The following is an 18,450-nucleotide window of genomic DNA, read 5'->3' as shown; positions in this document are numbered from 1 at the left end:
ATGTTTAATTGAACCAAATGCACTCCATGTGAATGTAACAAATAGGGAGGAAAACCTTTTCTTCATACTCAAACTGATTATTATTTGACACCCTGCCGGTTAGCATGAGTACCTACCAGGAAAAGGTTGATTTTTATGTTTTTTAATTCTTTTTTCCTGTTAGGAGGTAGGTAGTACCTATAGGTGCTAAACAATCTTGCAGCATAGGTTGTCTTCTGCATTTACATGTATTCAGAGCACTCTGCTTTGGCCATCACCCAGTTGCATATCCTACCTTTTCCTATCCCTTTTCTTTTGCTGCCATACAGTTTCTGCCACACTAGTATTTTCAGATCTACATCTGTGTTTCCAGAGCAAATAGTCATTTGCATTGTTAATTCATACCTAAATCATTTCCATCCAATAAAGCCTGGCTAAAATCTCTTGGTGATATTGATGTAATTAACCTGTGAGTTTCTGTTGCTTCCCTCCACTGGCATATGAATTGCCAGTTAACCGCTGGATCCTTCTCATTAGTGAACTCTTCCTCATTTACCTTGATTAAAAGCATTTTTTCCCTGTTGCAGTGAGACAGAACATTTTAGCTGAAATTGGGTGGGTCTGCCCTTGCCTTGCACGATTTCCTTACCTGCTGCCAGCAAAGTCACTTATTCCAAGAGAATGACACCAGGAGCTTGGCTGGCTGACAGTGGCCATGCCACCAGATGAACTTTCTGCGGTGGCTTGCTCCATCTCACGCTGACCTGAGTGTTATTATTTATCTTTTAATTTGACATTCATTGTTTTTTTCCTACCTCGTTTTACAGCAAATTGTAACGTGATGGTTATTCAGAGCGTAGGGAAGGGAGCTGTCAGCATTAGCCAGAGATCACTGGTCACCATCATAACCCATCGCGCTCATCCTCACCTCCTCGGAACATGGACTCGCTCTGCTGTCACCTTTGTCCTGAGCCACGCCGGGACACTTGGTCATGTGCAGAGTTCCAGCATGCCCGAGCCCGTGACCCTCACACATGTCGTTCCACCCACCGGTCTCCATCGTGTCGTAAGCGCGATTCAGCGCTCCCTGCTCGTCTGCCAGCTCTCTCTCATTAGCCCTTCCTCTGCGTCTGCCAGCCTCTCTCACGGCTGTTCTGCCTCCCCTGCATGCCACTCCACGTGTGTCCCTCACGTCACCGTCCCGCTTGCCAGCGCTCGGCTCCTGCCCTTTCTCCAGGTGAGTGGCTGTCCCTCGTCACCATCTGTCATGAGCTCTGACTGCAGAAGTTAAGATGTTCTCTTTTCCTCAAACTGTTGGCTCTCAACCCAAGCTATCGCCCACCTTTTTTTTTTGTGTTGGTGTATTTTTCCAGATCAGGAGCCCTTCCTGCCCTTTTTGCACAGACCACCCCTTGTTGTGCCCAAGGTGTGTTACTGTGCCAGGACCGGGCTTTACATGCAGGTGTTGGAGCTGCAGCTCCAGGGATACTTTGTGCACATGCTAGAATGGAACTAGAACAGCAGAATGATGTCTCATCCCCATGTGCATTCACCCCTTTTCCATGGAGGAGGAAAAGAAAGTCTGACAACATTAGGATGTGTAAAACTGTGCTTAAAGAAAAAATAAGTGAAATCATCAGCCAGAGTTTCACGTCACCTGTTGGTAGCATAAACCTTTCTGCTGTTCTTGGACTGTAGTGAAGCCCTGGGAAGCTGGATGAGTAAAAGGAGGATTTATCAGACTTGTGCTTCCCAAGCAAGTGTGCAGGTTGGAGGACTAACTGTGCTCCCCCTTCGTTTTCCTCAGGTGATAGTCTGGGGAAACTACGGGCGCATGGAGCGCAAGCACTTCATGGGAGTCGCCAGGGTCCTCCTGGAAGAACTGGATTTGTCAACTTTGGCAATCGGCTGGTACAAGCTCTTCCCAACCTCCTCGATGGTGGATCCCACGACGGGCCCGCTCCTGCGCCAGTCCTCCCAGCTTTCCCTGGAGAGCACAGTGGGACCCTGCTGTGACAGGTCTTAGTGAGTAAGGAAAGGGAACTGCTTTTGTTTTTTAAACATGCTGTCAAGGTTTTGTTTGCTGGAACTCTGACCTCAAGCGCAATGCATGTTCAGTCAGTTCTTGTGGAGCTGGAAGAGGAGGATAAACCAGTGACCTTAGACAGAAGATGAGGGGGAGGGCGCTGAGCCCTCTCCGCCCGAGGAGGAGGTGCCGTGGGGCATGAGTCCTAGTTGTCAAATTAGACATACACCTCTTGTTTCACTTCTCTCGCTGTCATTCTTGGACCCTTGTTTCAGATCAGTATTAACCTTGGAAAGTTGCAGCATTTGAAAGATTTTGGGGGGAGTAAGAAAGTTTTTCTTAACTGTACATCTTAGAAATTTCTAATATGGATTCTTTCACGAGGAAGTACCTGAAAAATTCAGAGGCTGATATCTGACCTAAAAAGAGCAGGAAGTTTAAGAGAGGAAGGATTAGGGTTTTTTAAGGTCTCTCTTCTCAAAAGGAAGAAAAAGAAAGAAACCTGCAACTCTTTCTTTAGAATCAGTTCCCTATCAGTGAGTCACGTTAACTGTAACACTGTCATCGCTGTGTTTTCAAACTGTGCCAAATTACCAGCAAGTGTCTTTACTGCATTACTTGTCTAACACTGCTGATGAAGCGTACTTGGTGGGAGAATAAGTAGCGCCTACTTAGGCCAGACAGTTTGAACAGAGTTTGAGTTTAGCAGGTAATTAACTGCACATTTTCTCAGAAAAAAAAACAAAACAAAAAAACAACCAACAAACACACCACTAGAAGTGGGAGCTGAACATCAGACTTACAGCTTGAGAAATGTTTTGTATTGTCAGATACAACGTTCTGCGATTTCCTGACTCCCTTGCTTGTTGCTCTGCATCCTTCAGTCACGATGTCTTTTACCTTCTGCTTTTCTCCCGTCTCCTTTGTACTGGTACATATCTGCTGGAGATGCTGCCTGTGGACTGACCTGGAACAGGGCTGGTTTATCCTGCTGCAGGAGAGGAGATTGAGGTTTGTAGGGGTGCAGAAGAAAGAAACCCCAGTTTGCCATCTGACAAGAAGGGGCTGGAGAGCACGTAACCTTCCTGGTGCAGAGAGAGGTGCTGTGGGCAGTCTCGGTAGTACATGAACTTTGCCAAGTGTCCTGCAAGAGGAGATGCGATCCCCAAAGTATGGAGAGGTAGCGGGGTGAGGAATCTGAAGACACAGTGGTCACAGCATGTATATTTTGTTAATTGAAGTTTAAACGAGTCTTGTAGATGAGGCCGGTGAAGCACATTCTCCGAGCTACAGCAGCTGCTGTCGGCAGAGCCTTGTGCTGGAGTGAGTGCACTAGAGTCTTCAGACAATTAAAATCTTATTACCCCGAATCACAGAGAATCTCCAAAGATTTTCTCTGGATTGACCTGTTTCGGTTAGGATTGTCTCGGTTCCTCCTGAGGATCTGACGACTGCTGTCTCAGAATAAGCTTTTGGAGATGTTTTCCTTCGTGATTTAAAAGTGAAGGTCCCATGTGACGTTTAGGAATGAGCAGGTTCTTGACCTGAACATTTATTTCTGCATGTGGACCTCAGCTTTGTTAGAATAAAAGCATGAGTGTTGAGTGGGTGGTGAAAGCAATTGCTTTTGGTCCTAGCTTGTCTGTGGCATTTTAAATTATTTTGAGATAAATTACAGGTTAGATGCAAAACTAATAGGCCTTACAATAATCTCTGTAAAAATTATATAATGTAAAGGAGAGGGAAGGAGGATAAGGGACATAGAATGAATAGTTTTTTGAGTCTTCAGTGGCAAAAGCCTCAACATTTCAGATAAATCTCATAATTTCCTTGATCAAATATGTCTCTGGCCTCTCACTAATTATTTTTTCTAATCGTATTAGACAATTTCTATATACTAGCTGAAGGAAGTTTGTTGCATGCTGATCAAACTATGTTGTGGCTCTCTTTTATTTTCATTTTTTTTTAAAAGCACATTTACTGTAATTCAAGTCAGCATCTTTTCCTCTTGGTATGTAGTGAGTACTAGGCAATATTGTACAATATGTGTATGAACTAGAATAGATTAGGTAGATTTAGTGGTTTGTAGCACTGGATCTTTTAATAACTATGTCTTTAAAAGGACTGCGGGGAGCTCCGGGTCCATGCCAGACCTGGCAGCTCTAACAGGGCTTCTGTCTTAAGTTATGCTGAAAACTTTATATTGGCACTTAGTTTGGACATTATCTACCAGGAACAGACAGTTAATCACGGTTTGCAGGCTTCGGCGGGGAGTAGGAGACTATGTATGCCAAATATATCCCCCCAGAACACTCTGTTTAATGACTGTTGAAGAGCTCGGTTCCTGCACGCCCGGCGGGGGCCGCGTGTCTCTGTATCCAACCCCTCCGAAAGCTCTGCAAGCTCCAGCATGATCGGTTTAGTTACAATAGGACCACTTAACACCAAGGACTATCTTTCGTGTGTTTTTAATCATGCTAGAAGGTCACTGTCAGGTAAAAAAACCCAATATTACAGTTCTACTCCTGTTATTTTTCTGAACGTCTCAGCTCCTGCAATCCGGAGGCGGTTTTAACAGTCTGCTCCGTCCTGTTTTCTGCTGCAGTTTTTGTGTGGTCTGGTGGTTCTCGCTTTTGTTTCTCCTCACTGCCAAGTCCCGTTTGTCCCCAGCAGCCCAGCGTTGCAGCCCTGCCTGCCCCGCTCAGCCGGTCCCGTCCGCTGCCACGTCCGGATGAGCAGTTTTGTAAAGCCGGACTTGCAGGACGCTCCGAGAGCACCCAGGGGCATCGCACAGTTCCCTGGGTCTGAATCCTTGCTTCACTTACGCCTGCGATTCCTGCACTGACCATGGCGTATTATAGTTAAAAAAGAAGCCTGGTTGTCCATCCAAGGCAAATCTCAGGCCTGATATAGCTTAGTCTTATAAAGCCTAACCTTTTCTGCCCCCCCCCCCCCGCCTCCTAAATTTGACTTGCCAGTTTCTAAGGGGATGCGATATGACAGTTGGGATTACCAATGTGGTTGTGTAAAAAGCAGCAGTTTGCTGGAGCAATGAGCAGCTGAAAACTCAGCTTTGGTGCCCTTTGCAAGTCCCGACTGAGTGTTTTTCCCGGTTATAGTCAGCGAGGGGGAGAGAGGAAGAGCACGAGACTTAAAAAAAGAAAAGGCTTCATAGTATTTTTAGTCTGAGCACAATGGTGAGGGATGAGACTGAGGAGAGAAACACCTGCCCAGCTCAGGGCTAATTCCCTGTTCATTGTGCATGAAATCATAGAATCGTTTAGGTTGGAAGAGACGTTCAAGGTCATCGAGTCCAACCGTTAACCTAACACTGCCAAGCCGAAATACCACATTTTAGTATCAATGGGAGGATTGCTTGCCAAAAAAACCCCAAAATAATGGAGAGCTGGTCCCTAAATGTTACCTTGCTTACTATTGCCATGGAAAACAGAGAAATCCTGATGGTGGGAGCAGAACGATCTCTGCGCAGTGGGAATCCCTGCAGAGCGGAGCGAACCTGCTCCCTCCCGGCTGTGTGCTCTTTGTGCTCCGAGCATAACCGTGTGTGTCCCAGCTCGTTCAGGCAAAGAAAAGTGACATTTTCCCCATTCCTGGCGTTGTTTTCCCTGTTTCCCAACCCAGCCGGGATGCTGCAGAGCCGACACAAGGTCCTCACCCTGCCATTCAGTCCCCGGGTCCCGATCCCGCAGCCGAAGCCGCCTGGGCAGGCTGAGCGTCCCGAGCTCCGCGGCAGGGACGGGACCGGGGGGCTTCATTGTTTAGCCAAGCACATCCCCGCTTCTTGGCCGTGGATTCTTTCAAAAGGGCGTTGCAGAATTATTTGCTTTGAATTAAAATATCTATTTATTGTTTCTAGCTACCAGAACCTTTATCGATGTACTGTTCTAAATTTGCAGGTCTTCTGGAGTATGAATATCACAAGTTCCTGTAAAGGAGCTATTTTTAAGATGTTGAGGCAGTTAACAGAATCTCAACCTGAGCATGTTTAGTAATGTTTAGACAGCAAGACAACTTTTTTATGAAACTCATTTTAAGTTAGTTTATTACATGCTGTTGGTAATATTTTAAAACAGGAAAAAATATTTTTCTTTAAAGACAAAATGCTGTATGTTTTTTAACGGACAACATAATTTAGCGTTTTCAAAAATGATTAATGTTCTTGGTATGAAGTTTACTCATTCTTTTGATTTCTATGTTCCTTGTTCTATTTTATCAACTTTTTTCCAAAAGAAAAGAGGCATATGTAAATAAACACCAGAAAAGAGTCCTAGAAGAAATTCTGTTCAAACTGGCCATAAAATTATTAGTAAGTATTTGTTATTGTTCATTAACTCTCAGATACTATTCAGGCCTTTGTTGAAAGAATTGATGTTGTATTTTCGAGATGAGAACTACTTAGTTAGTTTTGTCATAATCCTGTACTCTGTATAAAAATCTTTTTATAAAGAAAGTCTAATAGGCTAACAAGCAATAATATATTCCATTTGGTGTGCACAGATTGTGACTTGCGGGCTGTAGTACATATTGTTGATACAGTTTATAATTGTCTTCAATCTCAATGACATCACTTTTGAAAAAGATCCATATTAACTTTGATTGTAAAACAAAAAACAACCAAGACTGGGCTTATTGCCTTGTGAGATATATTCATCCTATAGACTTCTCCGTGAGTGTATGTGCCCATCGACATGAAATCTCTCTTAGGTGAAGAATGAAGCGGCTGTAGGTGACTTCATATTACAGAGGTAAAAAGTAGTTTCGATATAAACTTCACGACTGTTTCAATCTCCTTGTTTCTTGTAGGCTATCTAGTGTGTGTAACTCGATGAGAATGGTTCCCACTGCCACTGTGGCCCTGATACAGCAAAAAAGCCTTTGCACTCCAGGGCCACGCGAGTTCTGCCTGACAGCGCCTGTTCTCCTCGGGATACCAGGGGCGAGCTATGGGGAGGGGTTTTTCGGAGCAGCACATTGAGCTGCTCTTCTTTAAAGGCTTTGTGGGTTATTTTGTCCATTCCATAGATGGTATTTGTCCATTTTGTTAGAAAATTCCACCCAAGGCAGAGAGGTTGCACCTTCGCAGGGGATCGCGGGAGGCTGATGTGTGGAACAGGAGCAGGCTGTTCTGTGCTGTTCTGTAGTTAAATAAAGTTAAATAATGCTAAAGATTTTTCCAAAGTGGCAGGATCAGGGTATTGGGTTTTAAGTCAGCTCTGTCGTTGATGCAGCGCGTAAAATAAAGCAGCTTCAAAGCAGCATCCCTGCTCATTGCCTGTGGATTTCTCGCATCATTTCCCATAGGAAAAATCAGCATGCTGGCCATGTGGGCAGCAGGTCACTGGCCCAGTGATGCTGGGAGCCCCAATCAGTGATGGCATTACTTTTCTTTGGGTTTTTTTGTGAAATGCTTTGAGAATAAAAAAGAGCCATGTAAATGCTGTCCGTAGAGAAGTCCAGGACACAACACATTGTAGCACCTTTAGTAATGGAAAGGGCATACTCGAACCTGGAGCAAGCACCTAAAATGAAATTGCAGCTGCCAAATTTGAGCCAAACATTTAGAAAAAAGGATGATCGAGTGAACGGCTTTTCATGTTTTACCCCAGTGCACATGGCTGTCCATACATGTGTATATGAATGTATATAGGCACAGGGCGCACAGTAACGCTTTGGAAAATGCCGGGATCCCTTGGGGAGGTGACATCTGGTCGTGCAGTTGGTGTCCCAGCCCCCCAGATGAGCCCTTTGCTGGGGACACTCGTGACACCCGTTGTGGCAGAGACCCAGAGCTGCCCTCTTGTGCCCTGCCCGGCTTTGCAGCCTGCGTCTGTGAGCATGGAATTCCTGGGGAGTTTGCCAGTGATTAGGTATTGTCAAAATGCGGCTAATGAGTCTTAAACTCAGGCTGCCAGGCTCCTCTGCCCAGTGACCAACGTCCCGGTGCCCGAGCAGCCACGCGTCCATCCCTTGCCCAGCCACTCGCCCACAACAGCAGCATCAGGCTTGTTCCTGGGGACCCTCAAGCTGTCCCCGCGGTGCGGACACCCCCCTGCCCTCCCTTCCCTGTGGGAGCTGCTCTCATCCCGGTGGAGGAGAACAACTGGGGAGAGTTTCTTGTAGCATTTGGTTCTTTGCACTTTAGCAGCTGAGACTTAAGAAGGAGCCAGCACCAGCCCTTTACAGAGCACCAGCAAAACAGAGGCTACGACCTAACGATTTCCCCTTCACGGCTTTCCAGGAGCTAAAATGGCAACCAAAGCTATGTTGTGAAACCCCGCTCTGCCGGGTCAGCAGGCAGCCTTCCTTTGCATTTGCACGGCACGCTGGGCACCTCGCGTGGGGCAGAGAAGGAGCAGGGGCAGCACTGAGCTCTGCTCTCCGGGGCAGAAGCAACCCCGGGGAAGAATCAAGGCACGTCCTATGCTGAAGCCATGCCCGCAAGCTTTCCAGGAGCTACTTTATTTGTAGTTTGGGCACCACGGGCTGGGATAGCTGCCCACCCGGGCTCTAGATCCCACTAAACACCAGCCTGGAATTTCAAGTCCTGCAGCAGTTTTTTCTTTGGGGCTGTTACTCCACACCCAGTGCTGCTCACTGGTCTCTGCTGTGGTGATTCCATCTCCTCGACCTGGAGCTGGTTTTGGCTTTAGAGCAGGAGTGAGGGTTGGGGAGTGAATCCAAGGCATGTTCCCCCAGCCCCGTGGCACTGGGCTCACCTTGCCCCTGTGAGCTGCATTCTGCTCCCTGCGCCCGGTGGGAATGGCACCCTGGGGACACAGGGGTCCCCGAGGCCCCTCACGCAGCACTGCCATGGCCTGACGCCCCCTGGGATGCCAGTGTCCTGCCTGTGTTTTGTGGCAGCCCTGAGTTCAGGCCGCAGAGAGTCATTCTTTTCCCGTCCCCAGTAGGGACAAGGGGTCTCTGCCGGGGCTCGGCAGCTCACGCAGGCGTGAGGTGCCATACGGAGCAGGCAGGGAGCTGCCTCTGTGCCGGCCGGGGAGAAGGGCAGCTCCCAGCGAGCTTTCCTCCAGGCTCCCTTTGCTTTCCCCTGTGCCCGCTGCTCCCTATGTGGGTTCTCCCCTCTCGATACGAGGCCTTATTCCCAGCCCAGGGGGCTGATGCTGCCCGCAGCACCTCTGCACCGCAGGCTGCATCCCGCAGAGCTGGCCTCTGCCCGTCCCCGCTCGCCGCCCAGCCCAGCGCGCCGCTGCTCCGCCTCGTCCCGCGCTGCCCAGGGGCCTGGCCGCGGGAGGGAAATCCGCTTTCATGGGCTTCAGCCTTTTGAGTTCATTAATTGCTCCGCAAAACCCGATAGCTTTGCAGGGGCACTGCACAGCTTCTACCCCTCCTCCCTTTCCATAGGAGTGGGAGTGGCTGTTCTGCTCTTTTTGGGCTCTGTAACCCTCTCCAAGACTTTTTGGAGGTTTTTACCGTCATCCGATGAGATGTGATCTCCGTGGGGCTGGAGGGAGCGCAGGCAATGGAGCTGGGCAGGCTGCTTGCCACCGTGGCGAGTGGCTCGCGAGGTGCGTGGGCTGCCTTGGGTGGAAGGAGGGCGCCGTCCGGCACGGCTGCTGTGCCGCCGGCAGGAGAGGATTCTGCTGTATTTTTTTCCTGTCTGTAGGTTTTATTCAGACAATATGTAATGATTGAGTGATTTACAATTCAGTGTTAAGCTAATGAAAATGTTGATAATGGTGATAATAAAACCTTTTCTTTTTTTTTCCTGCGCTGTGTTGGAGGTTTTCTGTGGAGCGTCTCTGCCCTCTCTGTTGCCACCACTATTATCTCCAACCTGAGAATTCAGATGTCCCTTCCCTTCTTGTGCCTACAGGGAATGCGAGAAGCTCAGCTGGCCTGGGCTCCCTCCGGTGCTCTCTCTGAACCCACTGCAGCTTCACCCCTGCATCTCCCTGCACCATTTCCAGATGTCTTCTGGCCATGGGCATCTCCAGGCACAGAGCTCAGCTTGCTCCTGGCCTGTGCTCTGCTCACTGCCCCAGTCATAAAGCCCTCTGCTCCTGGCCTTTCGTGGTCAACACTGGCCATTAGAGGTCGATTTTGAAACCCTGGAGGTGAAGATGCTACTGGCATAAAAAAATACCCCTGGCCTTGGCTGTTGGGAGTACCAGGAGTCAGGGCAGGCGCAGGGGGAGCCTGGGGACCCTTGGGGAAGGAGACCCGTGGGTGTTCTGGGCGTGAAGATCCAGGATGGGCTCCAGCTGTGAGCACCTGGGGAGCATTTGGGGGCTGTGGTTTGACTCCCACTGCAGGGTGCGCAGGAGGAGGTGGCGGGAATGTGCAGGGCTCCTTGGGGGGCCACTGCAAGCCCTTTTCCCATGGAATTGCGAGCGATTGCGGTGTCCTAGATCACTGAGAGTTTCGGCCACCCACCCACTGCAGTACAGCCCTGGGGGGGCAGTGCTGGAGGAAGGAGAACATGAGGAGGATGAGTTCTCCAGTCTGCGAGTGGCGGGCAGCTCAGGGCGGCCCAGCCCAGCGCTGAGGCGCGAATGGCATCTCCTCACCAGCTTCCTAAAGCAGGATGGGGCTCTGGCCGTCACTAAGCAACTAAATTCCCCAGCACCACTGCACGGAAGCAGCAACAAACCCGAGCAGGTGCCCTGCTTTCTGTGCCACCAGCTCCTTGGCAGCTCCATCCTCTGCCCGAGACAGGCTCCACGGTGCAGACATCGTGCCGCCAGCCCTGGTGCCTCTGCTGGGCTTTGCTTTTGCATTATCAGATACCAGGCTCTGCAGCACGAGCACGGAGCCACCGAGCGCTGGCAGCACCGCACTGAATCCAGAGGGAGCGTGAGGCCGGCTCAGCCTCCGGGTTCTGCTGGTTCTCCTGCTTCCAGCTCCAGACGAGGTGGGTTTCACCGGGGTGATGACACGTGGGCTCTGACTTGTGTGGGAGTTGGAGAGCTGCTTTATTCCCTGAGAGCGGAATGAGGGTGGGAGGTGCTGGCTCCATCCCGGCCACTGTGAGGGTGTCCCAGGGTCAACATGGAAAGGGTAAGAGCAAGATCTCTGTCCCCTGCACAGCGCTGGTGGCAGGGGCACCACTTCACACCCCAGGCTTGGTGAGGGTAGATGGGACATGGCAACACGGGCTGAGCTGGTGGGATCAACATGGAAAAATATCACTGAGGAGCTAAGAAGCCAATGAAAGTCTCATTTTTAAGCCTGTTGCATACGCTCACAGCTTGCTTTCTCCCCACACTCCTCCTTATTTAACCCAAGGCTCACACAGCTGGACAGATTTAGGGCCGCTGGTGCAAAGCAATGCAGCTGCTGAGCACATGAGGGAACCGCAGCCAGGGCTTTTTGGTGTTGGGAGGCTCTTCGCAGCTTGGGGCTGAACTCCCAGCTCTCTCACTGTCCATCCCCTGCCTGCCCATGGGATGAGGGGACGGTGTGAGGTGGGGAACTGCTGAGTGTCCCACGGGAGTCCTGCTGCCCAGGGCAGGAAGGGTGGATCTACCACAGCCACACTGCACCTCGAGAGCGGGTGTAAAGTCCTTCCTCTGCCTCCAGTGGAGTGGAGAACCCAGCAGGGACCATCCCCCAGGTAAGGGCAGGGGTGGGGACGCCCCCTCGCCCGCACAGGCAGCCCCATCCTGCCCTCCTGCCAGCGGCCCCTGCAATCAGAGCTCCTGCTCGTCCTGTACTTGCCCACTCGGGCATTGCTCCTCTTGAAGCCCAAATACCTGCCATTTTAGAGACTGGAACAAGACAGTCCTAATCGTAACAAGCCTGCAGAGATTTGGGGTGACATCAAAGCCCAAAGCGGCCTCCAGGGAAGTTCAAGCACAGGGAAGGTCAGAAACACAAGGGTCACCAACCAGGGAGGGTGGAGGAGCCCAGGGCATCCCTGTGTTGGGGGCAAGACACCCATGATGGGCAATGAGACCCAGCTGCTTCCCAGCTCTGGGGCAGCCCTTCTGACCGCCTTCTCCCGCTGATGCCCAGACATCCCAGTGACTATCCACAGGGATAACATCCCTGGATACTGACACTGCCCGCACCCCGTGGCAGGGGAGCCAGCCCTGGTGCACTCATCCCCAGGCAGGGCTGGGGCTCAGACATGTCCCTCTGCTCCTCCTTGTGACAAATAACCAACCATCACCAGCTGGATTCACCTTTTATTAAACTGCCCAGAACAAAAAAGGGGAGAGAGCAAAGCCTCCCCTGAGGTGTCCCCAGTGCTGGCGCTCTGCATGCCTTCCCACCAGAAAAAGAGGATTTTCCTCCAGGAAAACATCTCAGAGGGTATTTAAATAGAACTAAGAAAATGGCTGTTTATGGAGGAAAAAAGAAGTGAAACAAAGCTGCTACTGCCCTCAGAGCCCAGTCCTGCTTTCCTGCAGACAAGGCAAGATGGACACAGGCCATGGTGGGGGGGGACCAGCTGGAACAGGCAGGGCTGTGCGGGTCCTGCATCCCACCCGCACAGAGATGGTGCTCACCCCGTCACTCACAACCCCAGCAGCAACCAGCACAAACCCAGGGGGTCCTGTGGACTGGAGAAGATGAAGAGCAGACACGCTTGCTGGGCTGCCAGCTGGAGGAAAGGCAGTGCAGGAAAGGGTGATTTTAGCTAACGATCTCATCATGGCCAAACCCTTTGCAGGTGGCAAAGCCTTTGTGGTTGAGCGAGGCTGTCCCTGGGGCTATGTCCTTGGTACCATCTGGGCTCATTGCAGAGGACCGTGGCTGGGCTGGAGGGGTTCAGCTTCCCTTCAAATGGGACATGATGTCCCACCAGCCAGCCCATCCTGGAGGACCTGCCAGCATGAGGTAAGGTGTGCTGCTGGGTATGTGAACCTCCAGCTTCCAAAATACAGAGCCAGCCACAAGCCTGAGCTCAGACCCGGAGGGCTGGTGTGGGAGATGCAGTGCCATGGAGCTGTCCCCATGTGCCAAGTGCCAGGACTGTCCTCTCCTGCTCACCCACCAGCTGCAAACCTGCTGCATGGCACCGACTTACCTGCACTCGCTGCCAGGGGACAGCTGAAAGATCTGCAGCCCTGCAGGGCTCGCTAAACTGGGCTTTGCTTTTGATATGCTCTTAGCAAGTGCAATCCAGCCCATGTAGCAAGAGGCGCAGGCTGGTGGTGGCCATGGCCAGGGTTATGCAGGGCAGCAACATCTTTTGGGGGATCAGGGAGGTGGGAAAGCAAACCTACAGCTTGCTGGACTTCACATCGGGGGCGTCTCTTGCCAGGCCCAAATGCTTGAACCTACTTGGGAAAAGCAAAGAGAAGCACAATGTCATTCAGTGCCTGCAAAAAGAAATTATTATTATATCTCAATGGGGTTTAAAGTTTCCTGCTGGACCCTGCGTGGGGCTGGCTGCCAGCTGAATGGGGAGGGGAGGAGAAGAAATGAGAGCAGTAAGAGGGACCTGACATCTCCGTTCTTAATTTATCATCATAGTAAGACTCGAGCGCTGAGTACAGCTCGGCACATGCTCCTAGATGGATTTCCTCCGCAGCCGGGAGCGTTGCCGGCAGCGAGGGCTGCTGGATGATAAAGTGCTCCCCGGGGAAGAGCCGGTCTGACCCCGCGTGCTCAGGGACACCTCGTCGATTTTGTAGGAAATGGAGTTGTAGTACACGGGGTTGGTGTGGCAGCTCAGGGTCTCGGGGTGGGAGGGCACGGGGCTGCCGCACAGCTGAGGTCTGTAGCACAGGCACGTGCAGAAGGAGGGGACGGCGGCCGCCGAGTTGGCCGACTGGCGCCGCTGTCTGCCCGCGTCCTCCTGGACCAGCGGGATGAGGTTCATCTGGCTCGTCCTGTCCTCCACGGGCAGAAAAATGGCATTTCCGCTCCGGCTGTCGTCTTTCGGCTTGAGGTGGATGTTGTTGCGGGCTCTCCTCAGCGAGGCGCGCTCCTCGGCGTCCCGCCGCTCGTCCTCCGAGTTCATGGTCAGGAACCGCAGCACCACCAGGTTGAGGAAGGCGCCGATGACGGTCAGGCCCACCAGGATGTACATGAAGCTGAAAGCCACGTATGGGGGCTTCTTTTGCAAAGCCTCGTTCTTCTGCAGAGCCACAAAGTCTCCGAAGCCGATAGTGGTCAAGGTTATGAAGCAGTAGTAATAGGCATGAAAGAAAGTCCAGCCCTCGAAGTAAGAGAAGGCTGCTGCGCCGATGCACAGGGTCCCCATGCAGGACAGAAAGCCGACGAGGACCATGTTCTCCATGGAGACGTTAGTTGTCCTCATGCCCAGACACTTCTTGATCTTCTTGAGCAGCAGCCGCACGACGGTGTTCATGCGCTCACCCAGGCTCTGGAACATGACCAGTGTCAGGGGGATGCCCAGGATGGCGTAGAACATGCAGAAAACTTTGCCAGCATCTGTGCCCGGGGCAGCGTGTCCGTAGCCTGTGAAGGAAAGAGGAAAGGCAGGCGTCAAGCCCCCGCTGGGCTTTACAGCAAGGCTGCCCTGGGAACAAGAGGAGCAGCAGGGGAATGGGGGAGAAAATGGAACATTAAACACTAAGAAATCCACAGGCAATTCTACTGGGGCCATGGGATGCCACATCCTTTGGGCTGACTGCACATTGCTGTATCATGTGGGCAGAACCTCATTCGGCCTGTAAAGATAAAAGGTGCCCTCCTGACAGCCCCTGGGCTTGTATGAGGTTGTGAAGGCCAAGAGGAGCCCTAGAACTGGATTGGGGTATGCAAAGCTTCTGCAGCTCACAAGCAATTCAGAGGCATGGATGCTGTGCTGGTGCCACGTCTGCAGGGAAACCTGGATCCCCAGAGTGGGAGGACGAGGGCTCTGCACGACACTGACACCAACAGTGCCAGATCACTCTGCTCAGCCAGTTGTGTCCACAACCACCCTTGCAGGGCCATCACCACATCCCCCTGGCACCCATTCCTATGCCCTGAGCCCTCCAGTGTCACAGGCATCTTTGACTTTCAGCTATATGATCATTTACTGCATGGCCTGTTGGAGAGGAGCTATACGGTGCCTGTGCCATAGGGCCAGTCCCCAGAGGAGCAGCTAAGTCTGGGAGGACTCCTGCAGAGCAACTTCAGATGTACTCCAGTGTCACTAAGACTCAGACCTAAACCTCTGCTGGATCGCTGGGGAGGATGGGCTGTGCTGTTTTAAATGCAGGGAAGGATTTATGTCACCGCAGCCCTGTCAGACCTTGTCCCAGGGACAAGGAGCTCAGGCAGGACAAGGTTCTCCTTGAACACCCTCTGAGATTTAATTTCCCCACCTTGCTCCAAGTTTCAGAGCTGTGACTCAAGGACACACAATTACGCCATGAGTCGTAATGAGGTATTCACCGCGATCTTCCAGACTTGAGTGATTCTGCACCCACCTCACTTAATTATAGAGGCTTTACACGAATCGATGGCCTCTGACCTAAGCAGATGAGTAACTAACTCAGTGCAAGGGAGCCATGGAGCACAGGGGGTAACAGCATCCAAGGGCACCAAGCCTTTCTTTTGAGTTCATATGAGAAACTGCCAGGGCTGGAAACTTCCTTCTGAAGGCACCTACAGAACAGCGCCGGCTCCTTCCCGCGCTGCTGCATGGCCTGTTGCTAACAGCTATTTATATTTTCACTTGTTCCAGGTAACCACATGACTTTTGCATCAAAATATGGGAGGAAACCATCCCTTTTTTATTTCTCAGGCTTGTTCAAAGCTGTGACCTGGTGTCACCTCTGTCTCCGCTGCCAGTGGAAGGGAAGCTGTGAGCAGGCGGTGGTGGGAGGACCAGAAGATGGGACAGGGCTGGGAGACTGAGGACAGTGTTATCCTCAACAGTGATGTGCTCCAAACTGCAAGCAGGCAGGAAGGGACCAGTTTCTAATTGCTCTGTTTGTTCATAAACCCATGCAATTAAAAATTATCAACTTAATGCCTGCATGCCACATTTCACAGAATACAGAGCAGACATGAGACTGCACTGGCCAAAAAACCAAACCAGTCAATTCCAAGCTTAATAACCGAGTGCAATTATCAGGTCTTAGGCTACAAGATAATACAATGACAGCAATGAGGAGGTAGATATAATGATCCAGAAGAGCAGTAAGTGGAAAAACAGTTGTTGTACCCTGAGAGATTGCTGAAAGAGCATTTGACTGATGCTTTCAAAATGACAAAGGGAATTAGAAAGAGTAAACATAGCTACATGAACGTTAAAACTGAGATTTGGAGCACAGCCCAACCTAAAGAGATCAGACATGTCAGCCTTTTAGAAATATGGCACCTGGGCTGAAATTATTTATCGCACGGGGTGTGTGATAAGTGTAGCTATTGTTTGTCACAGTTAACAGACAAATAATGTAAATGAAGCTATAACCTGTCACAAGCTGACGGAGATCTTCCTGAAGCCATTCATCCTCCCCTCCTGCTGGGGCCTGACACTAACTGTGCCCTGAACCCGCTGCTGTTTGCTGGCCACATGTGTTTCCAGCTGCACAAACCCCAGAGCAGAGCTCGTGGGGGCACACGGAGCCCCCCAGGACAGGGCCTGCAGGGTACCTGCCCCTCCAGCACCTCTTGTCCTCTGGTAACCCAGCACAGTTGATCCCACCAGCCCTTGTCCTGGGGGATGATGCTTTCAGCTGCCAGACGTATTTCACCCATCCCAAGCCCCTCAGCAAGGCTGAGCCCCATCCTGCCAACAAGGAGGGGGCTGCTGGCTGTGGAAGGGCAGGATTCGGCCTCAGGACTCCTGCCTCCAAACCTCCTGCTGATGGAAATCGCAGCGGGAGCAATGACATTAGCACAGGATTCCCACGCCTGTCTACCCCATGGGATGCTCAGGGTGCATGGATTAATAGAAGTAGATTAATTAAACAATGCTAAACTCCCATGTGGCTAATCTCACCTAGAATTAAGGCAATCCTCATTCAATTTAGATTCATTCTCTGGCAAAACAGAAGTGGGCAAACCAAGGCTGGGCTCTAGTATGTGTGTGTCTACACAGGGGCTTAACGTGATTGATTCACCTCCGAGCTAATTCACACCCATCTCTCTGCAGGTTCTGTTCAGGCAGAGCGAGGTTCAGCGGCTGCTGGCTGTCTTGGCTCCCTGAAGCAGGTGTCATACAGCCAAACATACCGAGTTTTGAGCTGGCAAACGAGCCAACAGTTCTTGCCCAGCTCTTCAGCCAGGCTTGCTGGCTACAACACTGCACAGAGGATGGATGTGGCTCCCGCCTCTGCCCTCCTACACCCTGACAACTTCTGCAGCTGCCTGCCCCAAAGGTGCCTGCAGAAGCTCCGTGTGCTGCCGCCTCCCTGGGACAACGTGCAGGTCACATTTTCTGTTTCCAGCCATTGCAGCACCCCAACATACCCCAGGACCGGGTGTTCCCAGCCTGCCTGAATTACCTCCCCAACAGCAGTGCACTGAGGTCCCACAGGGTCAGCTCGCGGGGATGGCCTGAAGAGATGTCCCAGCCTTGTGAGGGTGAGACATGCAACTCACCTTGGGGTACCCAGAGGTGTTGGAGGTGTTGGAGGCTGTGGAGGTGCAGAGGTGTGGGGATGGGAGGACATGGAGTGCAGGGATGTGGGGATGCAGGGATGCAGGAGTGCAGGGATGTGAGGACAGAGAGGCACAGGACACAGACCGGGATTCCAGCACTCACCGATGGTGGTGATGACCGTGATGGCGAAGTAGAAGGAGCCGGCGAACTTCCACTGCCGGCCGGCGCGGTGCGGCTCGGCCTGCAGCACTAGCCGCTCCAGCTCCCGGTAGTCGTCGGCGGAGAAGCGGTACTTCCTCCGCAGCTCCCCGCGCTTCTGCTCCAGCAGCCGCTTGCGGCCGCTCTCCGCCTCCGACTCCAGCGCATCGAAGACGGCGGCGCCCACCAGCAGGTAGGAGAAGATGCAGAGGATGAGCGCGGCCGTGCGCAGGTTCTGCCGCTTCATGGCGAGGGGCGGCCGCGGCGCCTCAGCCCGGGCTCCGCATGGCTCCGCGCCCGCCGCCCCCCGCGGGCCCCGCCGCGCATCCCCCGCGCCCGCCCGGCCCGGCCCCGCGCCCGCGCACCGCCCCCTGCGCGCCCGCGCACCGCCCCCGCGCACCGCCCGCTGCATGCACCGCGCACCGCCTGCTCCGCGCACCGGCTCCTGCAGACACCGGTACCGCTTCCCGCTTGCAGCGAGCCCGGCTCCTGCATGCCCCGAGCCCACCGTGCCCGGCAGCCCCAGGCTGGAGGTGGGCGCGAACAAGGCCACACTTCATCCCGTGTGGGTGACATGAATAACAGTCTCTTTCCCCAGAGTTGCACCTGGCTGCGTGCGCCCAAGCTGGAGTTTCTCATGCCAGCATCCTGGCTGAAGGCAGTGACCTGGGGCTGTGTGAGCTGCCCCTGCTCCCGCAGCCTGCGGTGCCATTCCCTGCGGTGCCATTCCCTGCGGTGCCATTCCCTGCGG

At 52.2% G+C, this 18,450-nt stretch overlaps 2 protein-coding genes across 2 annotated transcripts in view; one reads left to right on the top strand and one right to left on the bottom strand.

Moving 5' to 3' along the window:
- RIMS4 (regulating synaptic membrane exocytosis 4) overlaps positions 1-2,005 on the top strand; it is a gene marked incomplete at both ends in the record, with an annotated part of 46,398 nt that extends 44,393 nt beyond the window's left edge. Inside the window, one exon of the mRNA XM_080354741.1 lies at positions 1,787-2,005. Within this exon, the coding sequence (XP_080210867.1) occupies positions 1,787-2,005 (219 nt within the window). The remainder of the gene's footprint in view (positions 1-1,786) is intronic.
- Positions 2,006-13,505: 11,500 nt separating this feature from the next.
- KCNK15 (potassium two pore domain channel subfamily K member 15) lies at positions 13,506-17,955 on the bottom strand (the record flags this gene model as incomplete). The annotated part of the gene is made up of 2 exons (XM_080354563.1): positions 17,664-17,955; positions 13,506-14,419 (listed from the first exon to the last, which is right to left on the bottom strand). Exons 1-2 carry the CDS (start codon positions 17,944-17,946, stop codon positions 13,506-13,508), a joined length of 1,197 nt encoding a protein of 398 aa, XP_080210689.1. The 5' UTR covers positions 17,947-17,955.
- Between the last annotated feature and the right edge of the window lie 495 nt (positions 17,956-18,450).

Source organism: Nesoenas mayeri, assembly GCF_963082525.1.
Source record: "Nesoenas mayeri genome assembly, chromosome: 16".
NCBI classification, from domain to species: domain Eukaryota; kingdom Metazoa; phylum Chordata; class Aves; order Columbiformes; family Columbidae; genus Nesoenas; species Nesoenas mayeri.
This window is presented reverse-complemented; position numbering and strand designations above follow the sequence as displayed.